Source organism: Cucurbita moschata, unplaced genomic scaffold (genome assembly GCF_002738365.1).
Source record: "Cucurbita moschata cultivar Rifu unplaced genomic scaffold, Cmos_1.0 Cmo_Scf00044, whole genome shotgun sequence".
Taxonomy (NCBI): domain Eukaryota; kingdom Viridiplantae; phylum Streptophyta; class Magnoliopsida; order Cucurbitales; family Cucurbitaceae; genus Cucurbita; species Cucurbita moschata.
This window is the reverse complement of record NW_019268560.1, coordinates 794,195-815,542: the sequence shown is the minus strand read 5'-3', so window position 1 is coordinate 815,542 and position 21,348 is coordinate 794,195. Positions and strand designations below refer to the sequence as shown.

Genomic DNA, 21,348 nt, shown 5'->3' with positions numbered 1-21,348 from the left:
TAGCATGTCTCATTCATCAACGACATAACGTGTCAACATGATATTAAGGTGCATCGAAATGGTTCCCCCTTAGTTCTTGGATTCGAGGTAAAGCACTCTTCAATTAACTAAACCCACTTTAAGCACTTTTCAACTATTCAATGTGTACGCACGTAATTGTTTGTAAATTGGTGTGTAATTTTTCTCGATGTTACTTGGAATGGATCCTTATGAAACTTTGTAGAACCAATATGCATATGATTTAAGAAGAATACATATAGGTAATTGTCTATCTGTGTATATGGGAATTACACCCGATGTGAGACAATTACTTATATCTGTGCATGAAAAATTACTTTGGATATTATGTTAGAGTTAGAGTCTTGGGTAAATTGTCTATCAATGTATAAGAATTATATCACCTTTTCATGATATGACCTTACGGCAATCGCATATCTGTGTGCTCAAGCCCACAGTTCACTGGTAGTAGATAATGTCCTCTTTGAGCTTTCCCTCTCGAGTTTCCTCTCAATGTTTTTAAAACGCATCTATTAGGAAGAGGTTTTTACACCCTTATAAAGAATATTTCATCCCCTCTCCAACTGACGTGGGATCTCACAATCCACTCCCTTCAGGACCAGCGTCCTCGCTGACACCCGTTCCTCTCTCTAATCGATGTAGGATCTCACAGAATTTACTTGCAACAATTGCTCATTTACGCCATGAAAATTGATAAATTCTAGGTGATTTATATGTCTACTGAATTCTCGTTATTTATCGTGATTATATGCATATCTAGCTCGTGTAAGGAGGTCAGTCGCTGAGTATTTTCAATACTCAACTTTTTCAAAATGTTTTCAGGTCATTCACCCATTTATAGGTCCATTGATTTCTCATTATTATCGTGATTATATGTCTACAACATGTTTTTATTTTATCTTTCACATTTTCTAGTTATTTAATAAGGATTTTTCCTCGATAACGTACGAGTTTGCAATGTACACATCGATCATTTTTTCGGTATCGTTAATCGACGAACATAATTTGTATTTAATTGATTAAAAGAATATAAAGTAATTTATTTTCCAAAATAAATAATTACAGAAAATATGCCATTCAATATTTTAGGGTAGGGATGCATGAGACACCAAGTTTCAACAAAATCAATCCAGCCGACGACAGAATTTGAAGGCGTCTTCGGAAGGCAGCGTCCGTTCCGAGCAGAGCAACTTGGATTTTCGCTACAATGACTCGCTTGGATTCAGAGCAAGTTCTCAATGATAACAGCACCCAAGACCCGCTCGCAATCGGTACTCTCAAGCTCAATCACAAGGCTCTTTCTGATGTACGATCCTCCCTTTGTTTATCTCTGTTGTTTTCTCTGTTTTTCCATTTCATTGAGTTCTTCGGCAATCGTGTTGTTTTGCAGGTTAATGATTTGTCCGTTTTCAAAAACTTGGAGAAGCTCGATTTGACATTCAACAAGCTCACATCGCTTGAGGTATGTGCGCGTTTTTCTGTGTCTCATAACTAATGTGTTAATGTGTTATTGGGCTTTTGTCGATTCTGGATGTTTAATTGAAGGGGTTGAAGTCATGCACCAATTTGAAGTGGCTCTCAGTTGTACAAAACAAACTTGAAAGCTTAAAGGGAATTGAGGGGCTTTCTAAACTTACTGTAAGAACCACTTATCCTTCATCTTATATTATTGCCAATGGACCATAAGCATAATGTAAATAGTGTTCTTCGATCATTGAGATATGAAATGACCTCTTCTCTGGAGTATAGAAAATCGCCTTTGTCCATCTGTAGAATTATTCACCGTCTATTTAAACACTATGTGAGAGTACATTTAGTTTATGTGGGTGTAGTTTCTTTTCTTTTTTTTTCTTTTTTTTTTTTTCTGGATTCTATTCTTTCTATACTCTATTAAGAATTTTGCGATGAGAGTTCCACATGAGAAAGATAAAGAGACGTCATAAGATATATAGTTACTCTTTTCATTGTCAATTGGTTTTGAGATGAATCTTAATGTTTATGCAATATATGTATCTTGTTCGAAACCGTATGTTTATCTAATATAAGTATTTTTTCAATTGTTCAATCATGGTTATCGATGGATTTTTGATATGCACAAATTTCTGTATGAATGCTACTTGGAATACGTTAACATTTTTTTATGAGCTCCCACATCGATTGGAGAGAGAAACGAGTGCCAGTTGGGCCTTGAAGGAGCGTGGATTGTGAGATCCCACGTCGGTTGGGGAGGAGAACGAAGCATTCTTTATCCACATCGATTGGAGAGAGAAACGAGTGCCAGTTGGGCCTTGAAGGGGCGTGGATTGTGAGATCCTACATCGGTTGGGGAGGAGAACGAAGCATTCTTTATAAGGGTGTGGAAACCTCTCCCTAGTAGACGTGTTTTAAAAATCTTGAGGGGAAACTCAAAGAGGACAATATCTGCTAGCGGTGGGCTTGAGTTGTTACAATGGTATCAAAGCCCGTCACTAGGTGGTGTGCCAACAAGGACGTTGAGCCCCGAAGGCGGGTGGACACCAAGCAGTGTGCCAATGAGGACGCTGGGCCCTGAAGGGGGTGGATTGTGAGGTCTCACATCGATTGGAGAGAGGAACAAGTGCTAGGGAGGATGTTAGGCCTTGAAAGGGGTGGATTGTGAGATCCCACATCAGTTGGGGAGGAGAATGAAACATCTTTTATATGGGTGTGGAAACCTCTCCCAAATAGACGCGTTTTGAAAACCTAGAGGGGAAACCCAAAAGGGAAAGCCCAAAAGGGAAAGCCCAAAGACAACAATATCTGCTAACGGTGGGGTTGGGTTGTTACATTTTCTTATATGGTAAATATATGGATGTAGATGCAACGGATTTGATTTTGAGTGTCCTAATCAGGTATTAAATGCGGGAAAGAATAAGCTTCAATCAATGGACGAAATCAGACCCCTTGTTGGCTTATGTGCTTTGATTTTGAATGGTAAGCATTTTGCGTGACATAAAAAACTTCTTCATCAGGTTTATATGTTGATTATGATCATTATCAATCAGATTATTTCATTTTCGGGCTTTACAGACAATGAGATATCTTCTATTTGCAAGCTTGATCAGATGAAGAACCTGAATACTCTGGGTATGGTTTCTCATTTTCATGTCCACTTTTAATGCTTTTCTGGTAGTTCGCATATTCAAGATTCTTACCAAGCTTTATTTTTCTTTTATTAAATAACATGTTCTGAGAATAGCCTTTTCTTATTCTCGAATCTGTCTTACATGTTCAAGAGTTATGCTCATTAGAAACATAAACTAAGTTATCTAACCGTTCGAGTTATTATACAGTTCTTTCCAGAAATCCAATCCATATTATTGGCGATTCTCTATTCAAAGTGAAATCAATGAAAAAAGTAAGAAACAATCTGTTCTTCTGTTCGATGTTGTTTGATGATTACTCATACTTGAATACGTCCAAGAATCTTATAAGTGATATATTTATCCTTGTTTCAGCTATCTTTTTCTAATTGCAAACTTCAATCTATTGATTCTTCCTTCAAGTCTTGTGTCGAATTAAAAGAGCTTCGACTTGCTCACAATGAAATTAAGGTATGTGCTGTTTGGATTAGTTTGTTTTATCTTATGCAGATCTATTGAGAACTTGTTTTAGCTTCGATTTACTCATTCTCGAGTGTACTTCCCCTATCCAGATGCTCCCCAGTGATTTGGCTCATAACAAGAAATTGTTGAATTTGGATTTGGGAAATAATATCATAATTAGATGGTCAGATGTGAAGGTAAGATAAATCCTATCTAACCTTTTCCTTAATATTTTAAATTTTCAATATTTTCTCCATTTTAACCTCCTGTTTTTCATGCATCACTGTTTGTACCATTCTTCTAGGTATTGAGTTCATTAGGAAATCTGAGAAATCTTAATCTTCAAGGGAATCCTATTGCTGAAAGTGCTAAGTTAGATAAAAAGGTCCGTTCCCATTCTCTCTACGAATCTTCTACATCTACTTTTTTTTAATTACAAGTGGGGTATGAGAATTTGAACCTCCAACCTCAATGGAAGGAATATATGCGGTTACTGTTGAGCTATGCTTACTTTGACTACCCATTTTAAATAAATCCGTTCATCCAAAAATATGTTTCTGACAAGTGAAACTACAGATTCGTCGACTGCTTCCAGGCCTGCGTGTATTGAATGCTAGACCAATAGATAAATACGTAAAGAATGAGAAGGATACCGGGAGTGATAAAGACGATGACAGTTCAATAAAGAAGCTAGAGCTTCAAAAAGAGAAAAAGGATGGAAAACCGAAAAGGAATGCCAAAATGCTGTTGGATCAAGGCAGTGATGGCGAAGTTGATCATGCTCATGATGATGATATGGAAAAGAAATCGAAATCGGAGCACAAAAAACGCAAGATGGACAAGGAGGAGAAAGAAGCTCCATCTCTCGACAATAAGAGAAATCACGGTACAAATGATATTGCTGAGGATAAGAAGACTTCAAAGCAGAAAAAGTCAAAAAGCAACAAGGAGCCATCTTCACCCAAGATCGAAAAGCATAAGAAGAAAGCAAAGAAGGAAGGGGAAAAGCAGGTTGACGTTGTTGACGACACTGAAGTGCCATTCGAACAGCTTTTCGGAGGTGACGGTGTTGAAGACATGGATGCTGGTCTTAGAAAGGTTAATGAGAAAGCAGTAGAGGACATGAATTTAAAGGCTAACTCGGTATCATTTGCAGCTAATAGAAAGGAATCTAAAAAGCAAGACAGAACTACAAGGTTACAAATATCCCCAGTAGCTGAAATCGGAATGGGTGGACCATCAGCATGGGCTGATGAGTAACTGCGAGACAAATCCATTCAGTTTCTTGGGCAAGTTTTGATCTCCTGGGAGTTCCTAGATTGAACAGATGTTTAGAATATGAACTCATTTCAGTGTTTAATCTGGCTATGAGCTATGAAGCATAAGCAGCTGCCGTTGGGCATCGTCTACTGATGTTGGGAGACTTTCACAAACATGGAATGGTGAAGAATTGTCATGATACCTCAATCTGTCTAGTTTAATTTAAACTGTGACTAACCAAATCACGTTGTAGCATGTTGGCTTAGTTTGGGGCAACGGAGCAAGACTCGATGCAATCGAAGTTTCAGGTTCGATCAGTTTCGGTAGGGAGAACAATTTTAAATTAGTTGTACTTTTTAGTTCATGATCATATTGCCCTTGGAAGTGATATTTTACTTCTTGAGGTATGGAAAATAGGTTTAAATGCTTTTTGAGGTATGGAAAATAGGTTTAAATGCTTCTTGAAGTTTTTTCTGCCAGGAATATTAGTGAATACGAGTGAAAAGGTGCTGATTCTTTGACGAGCCATTTGTTTATGAATCTATCATAAACTAATTCAATTCTAGTCCACAAAAGGGTGGGCTGAAGTTCCATGGTTCATCGACTCCTAGGGTCGAGCTCATATCTCATTCAAGATTAATATCGAGTTACATATGATCATTTCATGAAATATCAATTTTCTCAATTAACAGATTTATAAGGAGACATTAAGGATTTTGGGATTTAGTCTTGTACAAACTCATTGTATAGGATACCCTTCCTTAGTGTTCAACAAAGAGTCAGTAAGTGTTTGGTACGACAAGTTAGGCCCATGGAGTGTGCAAGCCTGCCTGGTGGACCTATATTCGCACGACTGTGTCATGTATAGAGAAGTATTATGCATTTAACATTGCCCGAATGCGAACACTACCTAAACCCATGATATGTTACGATAAAAGAATAGGTCCTCATGTTACTTGTGTTTGCATTTCATGACGTGGGATCACTTAGTATTTATTAAAATTCTCAAACCATGTGCTACTCTTAAATTTAAGGTAAAGACAAAACGCTCCTATATGGATGACAACGATGTCACGTTAGAGATCATAAAACCGGTATTAGTGTAGCTATTTTTTTATTTTGCTTATTAGTCTTTGGTTAGTATAGGACATTATTTATTTTCTAATTTTCTTAATTTGTTTATTTTTCATTTATTAAATGGTGTTTAGTTTGATTTAACTATTTTATTTTTAACAATAAGTTTATGACATCATTTATAAACTATTTAAAAAAAATGTTTTTGTATAAAATAAAAGCACATCGTGTATATGGTAACGCCTTTATTTCAGTAGAAAAATAGGGTCTTTACAAATATATTTTATATTAAGTATATCATTGATATATCTATTATGATATATACCGATAATTCGCTTATATAATTTACCTACTTTATATTAAAACTAATTTTATCTTCCACAACCTTAAAAAAGACGATGCAACGGGTTACTCATATACATGACTTACTTAATCATCGATATTCCTAGTTATATGTTAATGAAATAACAAGTCGATCCCTAATATACCCTAACATCATTGTACAATGGGTAGAAATTAACGCCAATTTTCTCATATTATATTTTTAAAAAACTGCATTTCAAATTATTTTTTAATTGATAATTTCCATATTCCAATATAATGTTACTAAATATATCATATTATATTTTTTAATTGTCCACATTCTAATAAATTCAATAATATATCATAAAATAAATCATTTCTAAAAATTTAAACATTACTAAATATTACAACATAATTTTCCACATGTACGTACGTATGTATGTCTATATATATATGTGTGTATGTATGTATATCCTATTTGAATTGGGGTTTAAATCAAACTTCTCCTCAGGAGGATAGATGGGTCGACTCAGGTAAGATCTAATGTAGATCCAACTTTCTATTCACTCGTGGGATCTGGGCGGTCCGGGGGGACCACCTCGGCTGCTCTCTTCTCGAAAATCCATACATCCCTTATCAGTATATGGACAACTATCTCTCGAGCACAGATTTAAGTTCGACCTCAATGGGAAAATAAAACGGAGCACCTAACAACGTATCCACCCTACACGGTATGGTTTGTTACGGCACGACTCGTAATAGCAAGGTATCAAGTAGTTGATGTATATATATATATATTTGGATAGAGTTTCATGTACTAATTTTGATATATATTTAATTATTAGAGAAATATAAATAAAATATAATTGAAATGAAAAATCTAAGCTCCCACCACCACACCACAAATGTTTGATATTGTAAATGAAGAGAGGAAAAGGGGCCCACTTTATCCAAATAAATCCGACGTGTCAAAGCGTGATTCATCAAAAATACATCCAAATATCCACAGCAATCGAATCAACAGCGCTTCCCCAAATCTCCTCCCCAACAAAACCCCTCCCTCACTTCCACTACATACCAATCCCAAACCCTAATCCGCACAATCCCTCCCAAAAATGGCGTCCGCCTTCGCTACCTCCTCCTCCGTCGTCGGCCTCGGAAGCTCCTCCCTCTCCTCTCCTTCCTCCAGATCTCCCCGTCTCGTCTCCGGTAACCGGCTTCCACTTGCAACTATTTTCCCCTTCCTCTCCTCTTTAATTGAGTTTGGCGTTTTTTCTCGTCTTCGCAGAGTTCGTCAAGCCTCCCGTGGTCGCGAGGAATCCGTTCGGCGTGCCGCGTTCATTCGGCGGAAGGATCACCTGGTAAGTAAGATTAGAGTGAGAGATAGTATATGAGTTGATCGGTTTGGGATTCGATTTGGAGAATGACGATTTTGTTGTACGGTTTCGTGGTTTGAAAGCTTTCAGAGAGATTGGCTGAGGAGAGATCTGAATGTGATCGGATTTGGACTCATCGGATGGATTGCACCGTCGAGTATCCCGGTGATCGACGGGAAGAGCTTGACGGGGCTCTTCTTTGAGAGCATTGGAACAGAGCTTGCGCATTTCCCGTCTCCACCGGCCCTCACTTCTCAGTTCTGGTAACATATATAATTTACCGCCAATTTCTTTTTCGCACAATTTTAAAATTAATAGTTTAAAATATTATTTTAAATAATTTAAAACTAAAAATTAGGGTATTTGTCCAAACCAATTTTAGACTAACTTAATTGTTTTATTTCAACTAAAATAATTTTTTATTAAATAATAACTCAATTTATCATAATTCTTTTTAGGTTTTGTTTGAGTTTTGGTTATTTATTAAAAATAGCTCTATTGATAATAAATAAGCAAAAATTATAAAATTAAATTATATATATAATTATTTAGATCAATTTTATTTTATTTTATTTTTAAAATTAACAATAATTTTGAGTTTATTCACTTAAATTTAATCTAGTTTAAAGAGAATTCCTGAATCAAATCTAACCTAAATAATTTTATGAGTCAACGTAAATAGTATAGATTAAATTAGATTGTTCGAGTTTTTCGAGTATTTTTAACTTGAAATGATTATTAATAAAAATGATATATATTTAGAACAAAAATATTGTGAAACTCAGGCTGTGGCTGATTACGTGGCACTTGGGTCTGTTCATTACGCTGACATTTGGACAAATAGGGTTCAAGGGGAGGACCGAAGACTATTTTCAAAAGTGAAAAATGTAATAATTGTTATTATAGGAAATGTAATTTCAGTTTTTATTCTTCATGTTTATTACTTTATTAAGTTATCAACTAGTGTTTAGTGTTTGAATAATTATCATTTTCTTCGCCTTTTATCATTCCAACCTCGAAATTGGATCATATTGACTCGGCTATACTAAAGTTTATTAAGTTTTAAATGTCAAACTTTTGAATCGTTATCTTTTCAAAATTTAAAAATGTGACGGCAACTCTAATGGTGTTGAGATTTAATTGACTATTTCAGGAGTATAAAGTATAATAATTATTATAATTAAAAAGACTAGGTTGGATGATAGTCAAATTATGTCTAATTTGTTGTGTACGTACACTCGAAAAATATGATATTACAAATAAATAAATAAAATTTGATATTAATAATATTGAACATGTCAACCAAACTTTGTGTAAGTTGGGCATGGAAGTGTAATAAAAAAGACAATGTAACACAATACTCAAGTTTTGCTATCATCGTGAACGGGAACTAGTTAGTTAGTTATATTTTAAAATTATTATTGTCTACCACTCTCATTATGATTAAGTTAAATCTTTTACGATTATATTAAAACAAACTTCTATGTTCTTCCTATTATAAAATGCTATAATCAACCCATGCATTTTCAATTATTAAAGTTCAAAACATCGAGCAATTAAATAAACTACACTAAAAGTGTAAATAAGCAAAAGAAGTAAGACAATCGCGAAGTAAACAATAACTTCACTCCTTACTAGTACATTTTACACAATAATCTCACATAAATAATTCCCGAACCCAACTCAGAGCATAAGTAAAGCTATTATTTTGAGACCAACCCACGTCAATTTGATTATGAGTCGAACCAGTTTTGGTTTCATAGTTGAGAATGATTGAACTAAATCAAGGCAATATTATTATTTTGCTTTAGACATCTACGAGTGTCCAACTCAGCTTGTACGCATCTCAACTAGTCTCATAATACAACTCTATCCCTACTACATTTAGTTGCCTACGTAACCGGTAGGATATTAAGTTGTAGGTAGGTTTTCTCTAAGCAAGAACATTTTCGACCACTAGACCAATCCATATTAGTTAGTTTGGGTGATTCAGATGATCTTTGCCCTTTCCCATCATAATAATCGTCCGCCAAGTTTCTATTCATCTCTCTAGACACTAACATCAATATACCAATATCTTGATCCACGTAAATACAGTATCATGAATCAAACTAGGCTAGAAATGAAGGAAAAAATGATATTAAAATCCACCGCTGATATAAATTCAGAAATATTCACAGTTCTGAATGATTAGGATGAATATAATACAACACTGAACGCATGAGGAAGCAGTAAAACATAGACAACACATGTAGATTACAACAATTAATAGAACTAAATTGAAGCTTCGACAATAAACTTACTAGTTTTTACAAGAATCTTCGGTTTTTGCAGTTGCAGATGTGAAAGTAACTGGGGTTGTAGGATGGTCCCTCACAACCAAGCTAAGCACTTCAGGCCTTGCATAATGACCAACCACGTCGAAATCAAATTTCGCCCGCGCTATATCTCCAAGATCTGTTTCAGTTATGCATCCAAATTATATATAAAAGCAATTCATAGCACAATCAAAAATAAAAAAGTTTAACTTGTTAAGAGTTGGGATGGATCAATAATATATCATATTGTACCATGCTAAAGATCACATATTTGTTTAGATTGCTGTCAGTTAGTATCTAATTAAATCTCCGTTAAGAGTTAGATTTACTTTTGATTTGATTAGATTAGATTTGTTTACTGGTTTGTTACCAGATTTTCTCCAGATTTTTAGGTAGATTTTCTAAATATCTTTTTGTATTCTCTTGTATATATATAGAGCATTCTTGCTCTTCATAATTCAATCTTCTCATCAACCATTCAATAACTCAGTCTTTCACTAACGTACCATTGTGGGACAGCACACATTATGGTTGCTTGTTTAAATGGGTAGCTCCCCTTTATAGAATAGCACATTGTAGAATCTTTGGTAAATAGTGGGATTATTGGCTAATCCTAAAATCATCAGCTGGACTTACCTTAGGAATCCCAACCTTAGTAAGTGAAGGAAAACCCTTCAATCTAATTAAGAGGCTTACCTTAGGAATCTCAAGTTCAACCTTTGCTCACACAAAGATGGAAAAGTTTCACAGCCCAAGGCATGGATGGTTCAACAAAACTACCTCGGATTATCTCCCCATTCTCCAAGGAACTTGTTAGTTAGCAAGAGACATATAGGCCATCCCTATCTTAAATGGTTGGTTGGTTCATCATAACTTACCCACTTGGTTGGAAAATCAATTTGTACCAGGGAAGACAAGCCATTATGTGAGATCTCACGTCGGTTGGAAAGAGGAACAAAGGTCCCACATCGATTGGAGAAGGGAACGGGGCCAGCAAGGACCCTGGCCCCAAAGGAGAGTGAATTGTGAGATCCCACATCGATTGGGGAGAGAAACAAAATATTCAAGAGTGTGGAAATCTCTTTTGAAATTAAAAGCCGCTCCGATACTAACTTGTAGAAAATAGACGCTCGCTCTGAAACTAACTCGTTTAGATAACTCTCACGAAACTTTGAGAAGGTGTCGAGAGGGGAGAGACAAGGAGACAAAGAAATTCTCAAAACCCTTTTCTATTACACTGTAATTAACACTGTAACTCTTGCTCTCTCCTAAAATGATTGTGGGCCTTTTCCTTCTCCAAATTTCAAAAGCCTTACTAAAAATAAAGAAATTAAAAAACTACCTTTTTTTTTTTTTTTCATTTAAGTTTACTCCCAACAATCTCTCCCTACCAGCAGGGTTTAAAAAAAAACACAAAAAAAAAACACAAAAGGAAAAGGCCAAAGACGACAATATTTGCTAGCGGTGAGTTTGAACTGTTACATATTCACTCGTATTGTAACTAAAAAAGAGATAAGCATAGAATAAGAGCTTAGAATGATGGTTTTCATACTACTCGATCGACAGGAGTATTAGATCATCTAGGAGAAAGAATCCCCAAAAAGTGGCTTAAATCAAATAGTAGGTTTCCTAAAGATTAAACAATTTTTCCATATAAACCACTAAACGTAGTACATAACTAAAGCTCTAATGACTATAAGTAGAAGGACGTGATGACATACCTAGATCTGCTGAAATAAGTGCCTCTCCATCGTAATTGGGTCCAGCTAGGATTGTACCTGATGGCGATATGATGACACTACCCCCAGCACAAACAACAGAATCTGGGCTGAGTTCCTCTTCTGTGCCAGAAAAAACATAATCTGGTGGAGGTGGGTAGTCTTTTCTTCGGCAGAACTGGTTGGCTGACAAAACAAAACAACCACCCTCCAAAGCAATGTGGGTCATAGATGCTTGCCATGTATCCCGAGAATCAGCAGTAGGTGCACAATATATTTCAATGCCTACAAACAGGACCACAAATATAAGTCAGTTTCTAGTGATCGACAGGTCGAGCAAAAGAAAAGGAACGTGTGGACGGAAGTTACGTAACTTTCAAGTAAAAATTTTGAACGTTAAGGTAGCAGTAGAACTTTAACCATATGAAAATCTTCTGTTAGATGAAAATTTTCATCTAATTTAGTTAATGAGCACTTTACAGTCTAACGAAATGAATGGAATTGGATTTAAAAAGGGAAGGTCAGGGATTTTATTATTTCAAGCGAAGAATAACTAACCTTTGGCATACATAGCTGTTCTTAGGAGTGGCATTCTGTTTTCCCAACAAATGGCAGCACCTATCTTTCCAATTGAAGTCTCAAAAACAGGAATTGTTGATCCATCACCAAATCCCCAGATTATCCGCTCCAATGCAGTTGGCATCACTTTCCTGTGCTTACCCAAGTAACGACCTTGAGGATCAAAAAATAGAACGGTACAGTACAGTGTGTAGCCATCTCTCTCTATTACCCCCATTACCAAATGCACCCTATACTTTCCAGCCATTGCTGCCAATCGATCGACTTCAGGACCTGCATGTATCGTTATCAACATATTAACATTTACTCAATTAGAACTACATCTACCTAAGCAGCACCTAAGACAGACAATGGCTATAGCTTTTAGACCTTCAAAATATTATGTCTAGGTGTAAGCAAGAGTAGGAAGGTTTGAATTTCTACCAATTCGTCTTTTATTCATCAAAGTTCATCCTAATCTCCGTTGAGATTACTGCCTTAGCCTTGTCCTATCATCTATATAAGGGGGTTCGTCATTTATTGACGGATTTTGTTTCGTTTCGGAAGAGAGAAAAAAAGACAAATTTTTGACGATGGATAACTCTCTTCTTCAAAGCTTATGCCATAGAAGAATCAAACTATTGGCGTTTTATCTACATCTTCCTGACCAAGACCCAGAAAGAAGGGGTTCGCTTTGTTTGGGATGAACTCGCAAAGACTCGACCCGGGAAATGCCTGTAGATTTTTGAAGCATCGTTTCTCATTCATCAATTGTAAATTACAGGAGCCATTAAAATAGGGCTAAAGTCCCATTTCACATTTCATGAACAACCGATTCGTATTTCAGATGGAATAGAGTGACATCACTAAGTTCTTATTGTAGTGTCCTAATATGAGCTATTATCTACTTAAAGATTGAAAGTTCATAAAGAACAGAAGATGCATACTAAGATTTAAGACTTTGATATTAATATATGACCATATGATAAAGTTTGGTAGAGACTCATAGAGGAACGAAGTCGGCCTTCAAGAATGAGTATTATTATTATGAACCTAACAATGTCCATTTAACCTGAAATCATCCATGGTAAGACACTAATATTGTTCTCTTTACAGATGCAACCAAAACTAAGTTAAACAAAGTCGAATTGGAAACAAAGACTAACCAGGTACATCGATCGCTGCTGCGTGGTATTTACGGAATTCCTCTTTCCCCTTGGGAGTTCTATTCCCAATGGAAACACCAAAATTTGATCCACGGGGATAACCACCAACAAAGGCTTCTGGAAACACAACTAGCTGGGATCCAAATCCAGCAGCTTCAGCCAACAACCTCTCGGCCTTATCTGTTCATGTAAACCAGAATTAGTTTTTCACTACAACCCCAGAAATTAAACAACACCCACATGGTCATAGGCTAGTAGATGGCGTACAATCTACCAAAATAGTTGCTATCTACGTGAGATGATCCACAACTCTATCAATCGCTTTTGGAATTTATGAATTAAATAATTTCTCCAATCCACTGAAATTAAGGAGAAAAGAACAATCAGAGTACAATGTTAGGCGACATTCCCAAATTCATTCTAACGGCCCAAGCTCACTGCTAGTAGATATTGCTTTCTTTAGGCTTTTCTTTTCGGACTTCCCTTCAAGGTTTTTAAAACGCATATGCTAGAGAGAGATTTTCACATCATTTTAAAGAATGTTTCGTTCTCCTTCCCAACCGATGTAGGATCTCACAGTCCACCCTTCGGGGCCTAGCGTCTTTGCTATCACTCGTTCCCTTCTCCAATCGATGTGGGACCCTCCAATCCACCCCTTCGGGTCCCAACGTCCTTGTTGACACACTGCCTCATGTCCACCCCCTTAGAGAATCAGCCTCCTTGCTGACACATCGTCCAGTATCTAGCTCTGATGCCATTTGGGATCTCACAATCCACCCATTTTGGGACCTAACGTCCTACATCAATTGGAAAAAAGAAGGAGGGATAACAAGGACTCTAGGCTATGAAGGAGTGGATTGTGAGATCCCATGGGAGGATTCTTTATAAGGGTATGGAAACCTCCCTACCAAACACGTTTTAAGGAAAGCCCAAAGAGTACAACATCGGTCAGCTGTGGACAGACAGTTACATTCACATTGACCGCAAACAGGAAAACCAATGAAAAACTAAAAAAAAATCGAGGATATAATAGCTTGAATGAATTAAATCATTATTCGCAAATCTGCAGATAGAAGGGAAGAAACTTCATAGAGTAAACAAAACATTCAAACAACCGATAAGCTTCTAACATCACACCAAAAAACAACCAGGAACTCATTCCAAACTCTCAAATGACCATCCCAAGCCAAGAGATGGTTAGCAAAGAAACAACAGTAAGAGAACTACACACTGATAAAATTAAAGTGTAAGTGAGGAAAGGAAACCTAGAGTGGCAGGAGTGTCGTAGAAGATGGTGGAGGCCTGAACAACGGTGGCTCGAACAGTCGGTACAGATACATCGGAGCCCATATCCACCTCCGCTATCAGTTGGGTATCGGCGGCGGCCGTGGTTGGCACAAGCGCCATGGTGGATGGATGATTCGAAATCGCCCTTTTCCCCTCTTAGCTTGAACTTGAGCTTGAGATTGGAGCAGAGAATGAGTGTGCGATGAATGGCTGCAATGGAGTCCAGTGGTTTTCAGATAGTTCGTGGAAGTTGCTAGAAGGATATATAAAATTAAGTAAAAAATGGAATACGTTTCCTTCTTTTTCTATTATCCATATATACATACATACATATATATACATACATACATATATATACATACATACATATATATATATATATATATATATATATATATATGTTAGCCATTATGTTAAGCACCCTAATTATTAGTTAAAGTAGTTTATATCCATTTATATCCAATGAGGTTAACTCCAACAAAAAGATTTACAAGTTTACATGAGTATATGTGCTTTATCTCGAGACTCATGACTCTATCTTGAGATTGATTGTTTTTTTGTCTCGATTTTGGTACTGACCTAAATTTTACTTGAATTATGATTTATCAGAGAAATTTCAAAAAATTTGAAGCACCGTCGTGAGTAAACAAACGAGCCCAAGAAGCATGCATCACCCAAGTAAGTACCCATTAAAACTTTGAAGTAATATTTGTGGACATCGCTAAGACATGCTAGCATGCGAGCATATCTTGCATTAGGTGGTTAGAATATACATGATTATGACTGGAGAACGACAATTTGGGTAATAAAGTTAAGTACATTATGAAAAAAATCAAATTGCGTGTATGTTAAGAATGAGAAATAGAATTGGGATCGAAGGTATGTATTCTCATTGATATTCATAACGTTTAAATAGGATATAGGCTACTAACTAATACTTACCCATTAGGAAAATATGAACTAATTAAATATTGAGAATAAAATAAAATACACTACTAATCAAATCATAAAAAAAAAATATATATATAATATCTAAGATATATTCCATAACTAATATATTCTCCAAATATTATATCTCAACACAGAAAATTTAAGATGCATGCTCTTTTTATTGCTTCCTGATCTCTTAGAAAGAAGAATGGGAGGTTGTGATCTGTGTTCTTAGTGATTGATGAATGTTATCTCCCTACTGAGCTTATTTGATCGTTTAAAGAACGTATCTTGTATTTTAGGTAATTGATATGATTATCTTTCTAGGGCGCTAAATGTACTATGTTGAGAACGTATCTTGTATTTTAGGTTAAGTATGCATGAATGTACTATGTTAAGAATAGGGCGCTAAAGCTAAACTGGTTTCACGTTGAACTATGTCAAAACATTTTCAGTAGATCGAGCACAATAGGATCATGAGCTGCAATCAGTGATCAATGTTGGATGATGAAAGTCCCACATCGGCTAATTTAAGGAATGATCATGAGTTTATAATCAAATAATACTCCCTCCATTGGTATGAGGTCTTTTGAGCTACTCTCTCCATTTAGATTAGCCATGAAGAAGAGCTAGCCTTGAGCATCATAGAAATGAAACCTCCATAGAAATTTAAGATGACTTATGAAGGTGCTAGGAGCATGAACGATATCTCTGAACACCTCCTATTTATCTCTAGTACCTCAACAGTACTGTTCGGTGACCTAGGTTAAAAGACATATTGTGCTTTCTCTCCTCTTTTGGGCTTCCCCTCAAAGTTTTTAAAACGCGTTGGGTAGGAAAAGATTTGTACACCCTTACAAAGGGTGTTTCGTTCGCCTGCATCCTCGCAATCGATGTGGGACCTTCACTAAATCTAACCCCTTCAGGGTCCAGCGTCCTTATTGGCATACCGCCTCGTGTCTACCCATCTTTGGAGAACAGCCTCCTCATTGGTACATCGCCCAGTGTCTAGCTCTGATACCATTTGTAACGGCCCAAACCCACTGCTAGCCAATATTGTCATATTTAGGTTTTCCCTCCTAAGCTTCTCCTCAAGGTTTTTAAAACGTGAAAGATTTTCACACTTTTATAAATCGTTCTCCTCTCCAATCGTGGATGTCACACAAACGAAGGATAAATTAAGGTGACAACTAATATAAAAATTACACTCAATTTCAACCTTCTTATAGCCACCAATAAGACTATTTCAGTCACTTTCTTTGTTACTTAAAGGAACAAAGCTTGAGAGCCCAAATCACATGAGACAGAGAAGTATGGGCATGGCCAATGAGGTAACAAGTCATCTCTGCTGCGCTGACTGCTCACCCATGGATGAATCCAAAACTCCACCGTTATTTCCCTTCAACAAAGAACCCTATCGCCATTGAAATGGCGCCAACATTGCCATCAATTTCCGATCCAACTGTCTACATACACCGCTCAAATCAATCCCCATGCGTCATTTCACTTTCTTCAAGGTTTCTAATGCCTCAGCAAAATCCCTTTCACATGCGGCCGAAGCGAAGAATTCTCCCAAGCTTTTTTTTCCTTTCTCCCACCGCAAACCCTCGAAGAACATACGAATTCGTTCCTTCGTTTCACCTTTTGTGATTCGAAAACTCGAGCTATTTGGCAATGGCGGCTGTTGCTGAGAACGGCGTTTCCAAGGAACTGCAGCTTTCAATGGCGGTTTCGTCTATGTTTCCTGGTTTTCGCTTTTCGCCGACCGATGAGGAGTTGATTTCGTTTTATCTCAAGAAGAAATTGGATGGCTACGAGAAGAGCGTTGAAATCATCGCGGAGGTCGAAATTTACAAGTACGAACCCTGGGACTTACCTGGTCAGTGTTGCTTTTTTCAATGGTCTCTGATTCTTAGAGCCCTAGGCGAAAACCCTTCATCGATTCTATTATGCTCATTGGCGGCTATTTCGATTGTTCTTGATTCATGCTTTCCAATTTGGTTGGGCTTTTTCTGGTGTTTGATTAGGGGATGTTTTTCTTTTTTCTTTCTTCATGTAATCAGCCAAGTCTATAATTCAATCAGATAATGAATGGTTCTTCTTCTCCCCTCGTGGAAAGAAGTACCCAAATGGTAATCAGACCAGGAGAGCCACTGATTTAGGCTACTGGAAAGCTACAGGGAAAGAACGTAATGTTAAGTCAGGTTCCAATGTTATTGGAACCAAGAGGACTCTGGTTTTCCATACTGGCCGTGCACCCAAAGGGGAAAGAACAGAGTGGATTATGCATGAATATAACAACAAGGATAAAGCTCAGGTATGTTGTTAACTACATTTTGCCTTTGTTCTGAAATCTTTCCTTCAAATGTAGTCACGGATATAATGTCACAAAGGAGCTAGGAGTTGATTCTTTCAATAACTTTTCTTATTGGTCTTACTTAGAAGAATGTTTGTTCCAATTCTAGCACCTTGCAAGTACATTATGCATTCTGAGTTTAGACAAAAAAGTATGAGATCCCAGTCGGTTGGAGAGGAGAACGAAACATTCTTTATAAGAGTGTGGAAACCTCTCTATAGCAGATGCGTTTTAAAAACTTTGAGGGGAAGTCCGAAAGGGTTGCTCAAAAAGTACAATATCGGCTAGCAGTGGGCTTAGGCCATTAGAAATGGTATGAGAGTCAGATACCGAGCGGTGTACCAGCAAGGACGCTAGGTCCCCAAAGGGGGTGGATTGTGAGATCTCACATTGGTTGGAGAGGGCAACGAAGCCTTCCTTATAAGGGTGTGGAAACCTTTGCCTAGTGGACACATTTTAAAACCTTGGGGGGAAGTCCGGAAGAGGAAGCCTAAAACAGACAATATCTGCTAGCAGTCGACTTGGGCCGTTGCAAATGGTATTAGAGTCAGACACTGGGCAGTATACCACAACGGTTGGAGAAGTGAATGAAGATGAGGATGTGGAAACCTCACAACAGTTGGAGAGGTGAATGAAGCCTTCCTTATGAGAATGTGGAAACCTCTCCCTAGTGGACACGTTTTAAAATCTTGAGGGGAAGTTCAAAAGGGGAAGCCTAAAAATTACAATATCTGCTAGCGGTGGACTTGTGTTGTTGCAAATGGTATCAGAGCTAGACACCAAGCGGTGTACCAGCGAGGACGCTGGGCCCTCAAGGGGGTGTATTGTAAGATCCCACGTCGGTTGGAGAGGGGAGCGAAGCCTTCCTTGTAAGGGCGTGAAAACCTCTCCCTAGTGGACACGTTTTAAAACTTTGAGGGAAAGTCCGAAAGGGAAATCCCAGAGAGGACAATATCTGGTAGCAGTGGGCTTGTGCTGTTACAAAATTGACAAACTATCTTTCGTATGATGCAGGATTTTCTAGTTGTTTGCCGCCTCAGGAGGAATAATGAATTTCGTCAACATAGTAGCTCAAACCGAGCTTCTTGTAGTAAAATGAATCTATCCTCTTTGCAAGCTCATTCTGGCGAGCAGGTTGATTCTACATCTGAATCCAATCAAAAAGATGTTGCAGAAGCTGCACTTGTGGAATGCTCTGATGGGCAGAAGGTAAATTCTAACATCCTGTCACCAGTAGTCTTGTTCTTCGACTACAGTTGTGCAATGGATCTGCTAATGTCTAGGCACTCCTCTTACTAATCTCGTGAAGGGAAACTATTGACTAGAGATTCATTCCCAAGTTTCATTTCATCCCAGAAATGAGGCAAGGGGACTCTATTAGACTTTCATTTCATCACATATACTCTCAAAGCTATATATTTAGTTGGACCTAGTTTAGACATTCAGCTAGTTAAATGCCTAAGTAGATTAGTGAAACATGGGATTCTCGAGAGAAAAAGAACACCCAACACGTCGATTAGTAAAGTCCCGCTTTCTCGCATCCAGGATTATGGTTCTGATGATTTCTACTCCGACATACTAAAAGATGACATTATAAACCTCGACACGGCACCTTACGATGCTGCTTCAGATCTGATGCCACTGGATTTCCATAGATCAGACACAGCGCGAGAATCCCAGACTGAGGCGAACGACGGATTGGAATGGCTACCAAGCCAAGGGTTTGCAAATAGGAGAATCAGATTGAAAAGGAGAGAAGCCACCAAAGCAATGAAGTTGGACGCTGTGAAAATTGGTGGTTCCAGATATAAGGTTGAGAAAGTAAGGTTTTCTTCCTTAGAACTATGGCGAAGCAGGTTGATGAACACTGCCTCCTCTATTAGCATTTTTGGTTGCTACGTTCGAGTTGTTGTGATATTTTTTTTGTTGATTTTGTTAGCTTTGTTTATGTCTCGATTGGAGGTCTTTGGTATGCCCAAAGGGCTCTACTGATCTGTGCTGATATGCCAACAAGAGGTTGTTTTAACCAAGTAAATAGATCTGTGGGCATTTGAAGTTGATATCAAATTCACATCTAGTCGTAGAATAAGATTTAAGTTTGATATCTATTTGGTAACTATTGTTTCAAAATAGGCATTTTAGTCTATGAAGTTTTTTAAAGGGTTCTAAATGACTCATATGAAGTTTTTTAAATGGTTCTAAATGACTCGGCTAAAGCAATAGTGGCATGACATGACAAAACATATTACTATCTTTTCTTATGTCACGACTACATTTTTTTTTGTTTCACGATAATTAATAAATTTAAAATTTATGAATTTTAATAGTGATCTTTTTCACTTTTTAACACTATTTTATAAATTTTAGGGATCAAATTCAATTCAACTATCAAAGAGAAAAAGTATTATATTACCTTGATTTGTCCTCAAAAGGTCCTCAAAGGAAGGTGTTTTGGTTACTTATCCTCATTGGAAGGAGTACACGATTTGTCCAGGAAGGAGTACACGAATAACAAAACGGAGTACATAATTATTAAACTCAAAAAGAAAAAAATTTGTTGGAGTGAGGATGACTTTCTATTCAATATATCTGCTATTTTGGGAACTTGGCCAAATAAGAAGTTGAAAATATAATCTTAAGAGATAAAATTCACTCTTTTATATAGCTCTTTTCTATATAGGAGAAGTAGATGAATAATTCCCTTGAGTGTTGATATCGTGTAAAATTCGAGCCCCAACGAGAATGAGATACCCAATATTTTTTGAAATTGAGAGTCTTAGAGGTCAAATTTGAAGGTTCTAAAATTTTAATATGTTGTTTTTGAAGTGATTTCACACGATCTTCGTGAATAAAGCCAGAATTAAATCGGACCCGAAGATGAGTTCTGGTGTAACCAAGAATAGTATGTATGTGTTTTGGACCAATTTTGAATGCATTTATTTCTTTCACAAAATAGAATGAAAATATACTTTTGGAAAGATAAATTAAAACTTTACAATTTTGGTGAAGAAAGAAGTTAATTCGAGTTACCTAGAAAAAGATATAAAAATTTAAAAATTAGAAAAGAAATCGAAAACTAAAGGAATTTTGTAAATCATATGCGTATGTGTTTGCCGATGAGGAGCGGACATGCGTCAAACAAGTAATGGTGGAACGCGGCTGCCATTGGTGTGGATACGCGTCAAAAGAAAAGGGAGGCACACGTCTCAATGGTTAAGGAGGACTAACAGACCATTTTGACCTAACTCGTCCGCTCAAAATCACATGCACTCTACCCAAGCTTCGACTCGAATCAATTGACCCAAATATTGAACATAGCTGGAGTCTCACATTGGCTAATTAAGGGGAAGATCATGAATATATAAGTGAGAGAAACTATCTTCATCGGTATGATGTCTTTTGGAGAATCCAAAAGCAAACC

General features: G+C 37.0%; 4 protein-coding genes across 8 annotated transcripts; 3 read left to right on the top strand and 1 right to left on the bottom strand.

Moving 5' to 3' along the window:
• Nucleotides 1-1,105: 1,105 nt before the first annotated feature.
• LOC111434353 (leucine-rich repeat and IQ domain-containing protein 1) lies at nt 1,106-5,401 on the top strand. Of its 2 annotated transcripts, XR_002708932.1 has the most exons (11): nt 1,106-1,324; nt 1,409-1,480; nt 1,564-1,656; nt 2,889-2,970; nt 3,067-3,123; nt 3,330-3,394; nt 3,495-3,590; nt 3,692-3,778; nt 3,886-3,966; nt 4,158-5,245; nt 5,277-5,401. XR_002708932.1 is itself a non-coding variant. In XM_023071788.1 (10 exons), exons 1-10 carry the CDS (start codon nt 1,226-1,228, stop codon nt 4,839-4,841), a joined length of 1,416 nt encoding a protein of 471 aa, XP_022927556.1. In that variant the 5' UTR covers nt 1,106-1,225; the 3' UTR covers nt 4,842-5,384. The 2 variants fall into 2 exon arrangements, 1 of the variants encoding a protein (XP_022927556.1); XM_023071788.1 differs by having other exon boundaries at nt 4,158-5,384.
• A 1,874-nt stretch (nt 5,402-7,275) lies between these two features.
• Nucleotides 7,276-8,597, top strand: LOC111434359 (photosystem I subunit O). The gene is made up of 4 exons (XM_023071801.1): nt 7,276-7,427; nt 7,507-7,579; nt 7,678-7,857; nt 8,380-8,597. The coding sequence occupies exons 1-4, from the start codon at nt 7,334-7,336 to the stop codon at nt 8,474-8,476; spliced, it is 444 nt and encodes a 147-aa protein (XP_022927569.1). The 5' UTR covers nt 7,276-7,333; the 3' UTR covers nt 8,477-8,597.
• A 1,120-nt stretch (nt 8,598-9,717) lies between these two features.
• On the bottom strand, nt 9,718-14,933 carry LOC111434356 (bifunctional nitrilase/nitrile hydratase NIT4A). Its single transcript, XM_023071794.1, has 5 exons — nt 14,620-14,933; nt 13,355-13,534; nt 12,189-12,482; nt 11,634-11,915; nt 9,718-10,051 (listed from the first exon to the last, which is right to left on the bottom strand). Exons 1-5 carry the CDS (start codon nt 14,759-14,761, stop codon nt 9,897-9,899), a joined length of 1,053 nt encoding a protein of 350 aa, XP_022927562.1. The 5' UTR covers nt 14,762-14,933; the 3' UTR covers nt 9,718-9,896.
• A 1,934-nt stretch (nt 14,934-16,867) lies between these two features.
• On the top strand, nt 16,868-20,027 carry LOC111434355 (NAC domain-containing protein 40-like). 4 transcript variants are annotated; one of them, XM_023071790.1, is made up of 4 exons: nt 16,868-17,450; nt 17,656-17,888; nt 18,942-19,136; nt 19,473-20,027. In XM_023071790.1, the coding sequence occupies exons 1-4, from the start codon at nt 17,246-17,248 to the stop codon at nt 19,917-19,919; spliced, it is 1,080 nt and encodes a 359-aa protein (XP_022927558.1). In that variant the 5' UTR covers nt 16,868-17,245; the 3' UTR covers nt 19,920-20,027. The 4 variants fall into 4 exon arrangements, with proteins under 4 accessions (XP_022927558.1, XP_022927557.1, XP_022927560.1 ...); XM_023071789.1 differs by having other exon boundaries at nt 16,869-17,450; nt 17,635-17,888; nt 19,473-19,991; XM_023071792.1 differs by having other exon boundaries at nt 17,267-17,427.
• Nucleotides 20,028-21,348: the final 1,321 nt, after the last annotated feature.

Excerpts from the sequence above, each read along its gene's own strand:
- LOC111434353 (XM_023071788.1), top strand. The coding sequence starts at position 1,226 with ATGACTCGCTTGGATTCAGAGCAAGTTCTCAATGATAACAGCACCCAA. Across the intron at positions 3,124-3,329 it reads GAAGAACCTGAATACTCTGG|TTCTTTCCAGAAATCCAATC; the intron begins GTATGGTTTCTC and ends GTTATTATACAG. Across the intron at positions 3,591-3,691 it reads TTGCTCACAATGAAATTAAG|ATGCTCCCCAGTGATTTGGC; the intron begins GTATGTGCTGTT and ends TCCCCTATCCAG.
- LOC111434359 (XM_023071801.1), top strand. The coding sequence starts at position 7,334 with ATGGCGTCCGCCTTCGCTACCTCCTCCTCCGTCGTCGGCCTCGGAAGC. Across the intron at positions 7,428-7,506 it reads ATCTCCCCGTCTCGTCTCCG|AGTTCGTCAAGCCTCCCGTG; the intron begins GTAACCGGCTTC and ends TCGTCTTCGCAG. Across the intron at positions 7,858-8,379 it reads GCCCTCACTTCTCAGTTCTG|GCTGTGGCTGATTACGTGGC; the intron begins GTAACATATATA and ends TGTGAAACTCAG.
- LOC111434356 (XM_023071794.1), bottom strand. The coding sequence starts at position 14,761 with ATGGCGCTTGTGCCAACCACGGCCGCCGCCGATACCCAACTGATAGCG. Across the intron at positions 12,483-13,354 it reads AGCAGCGATCGATGTACCTG|GTCCTGAAGTCGATCGATTG; the intron begins GTTAGTCTTTGT and ends CGATACATGCAG. Across the intron at positions 10,052-11,633 it reads ACTTATTTCAGCAGATCTAG|ATCTTGGAGATATAGCGCGG; the intron begins GTATGTCATCAC and ends TAACTGAAACAG.
- LOC111434355 (XM_023071789.1), top strand. The coding sequence starts at position 17,246 with ATGGCGGCTGTTGCTGAGAACGGCGTTTCCAAGGAACTGCAGCTTTCA. Across the intron at positions 17,889-18,941 it reads ACAACAAGGATAAAGCTCAG|GATTTTCTAGTTGTTTGCCG; the intron begins GTATGTTGTTAA and ends CGTATGATGCAG. Across the intron at positions 19,137-19,472 it reads AATGCTCTGATGGGCAGAAG|GATTATGGTTCTGATGATTT; the intron begins GTAAATTCTAAC and ends TCTCGCATCCAG.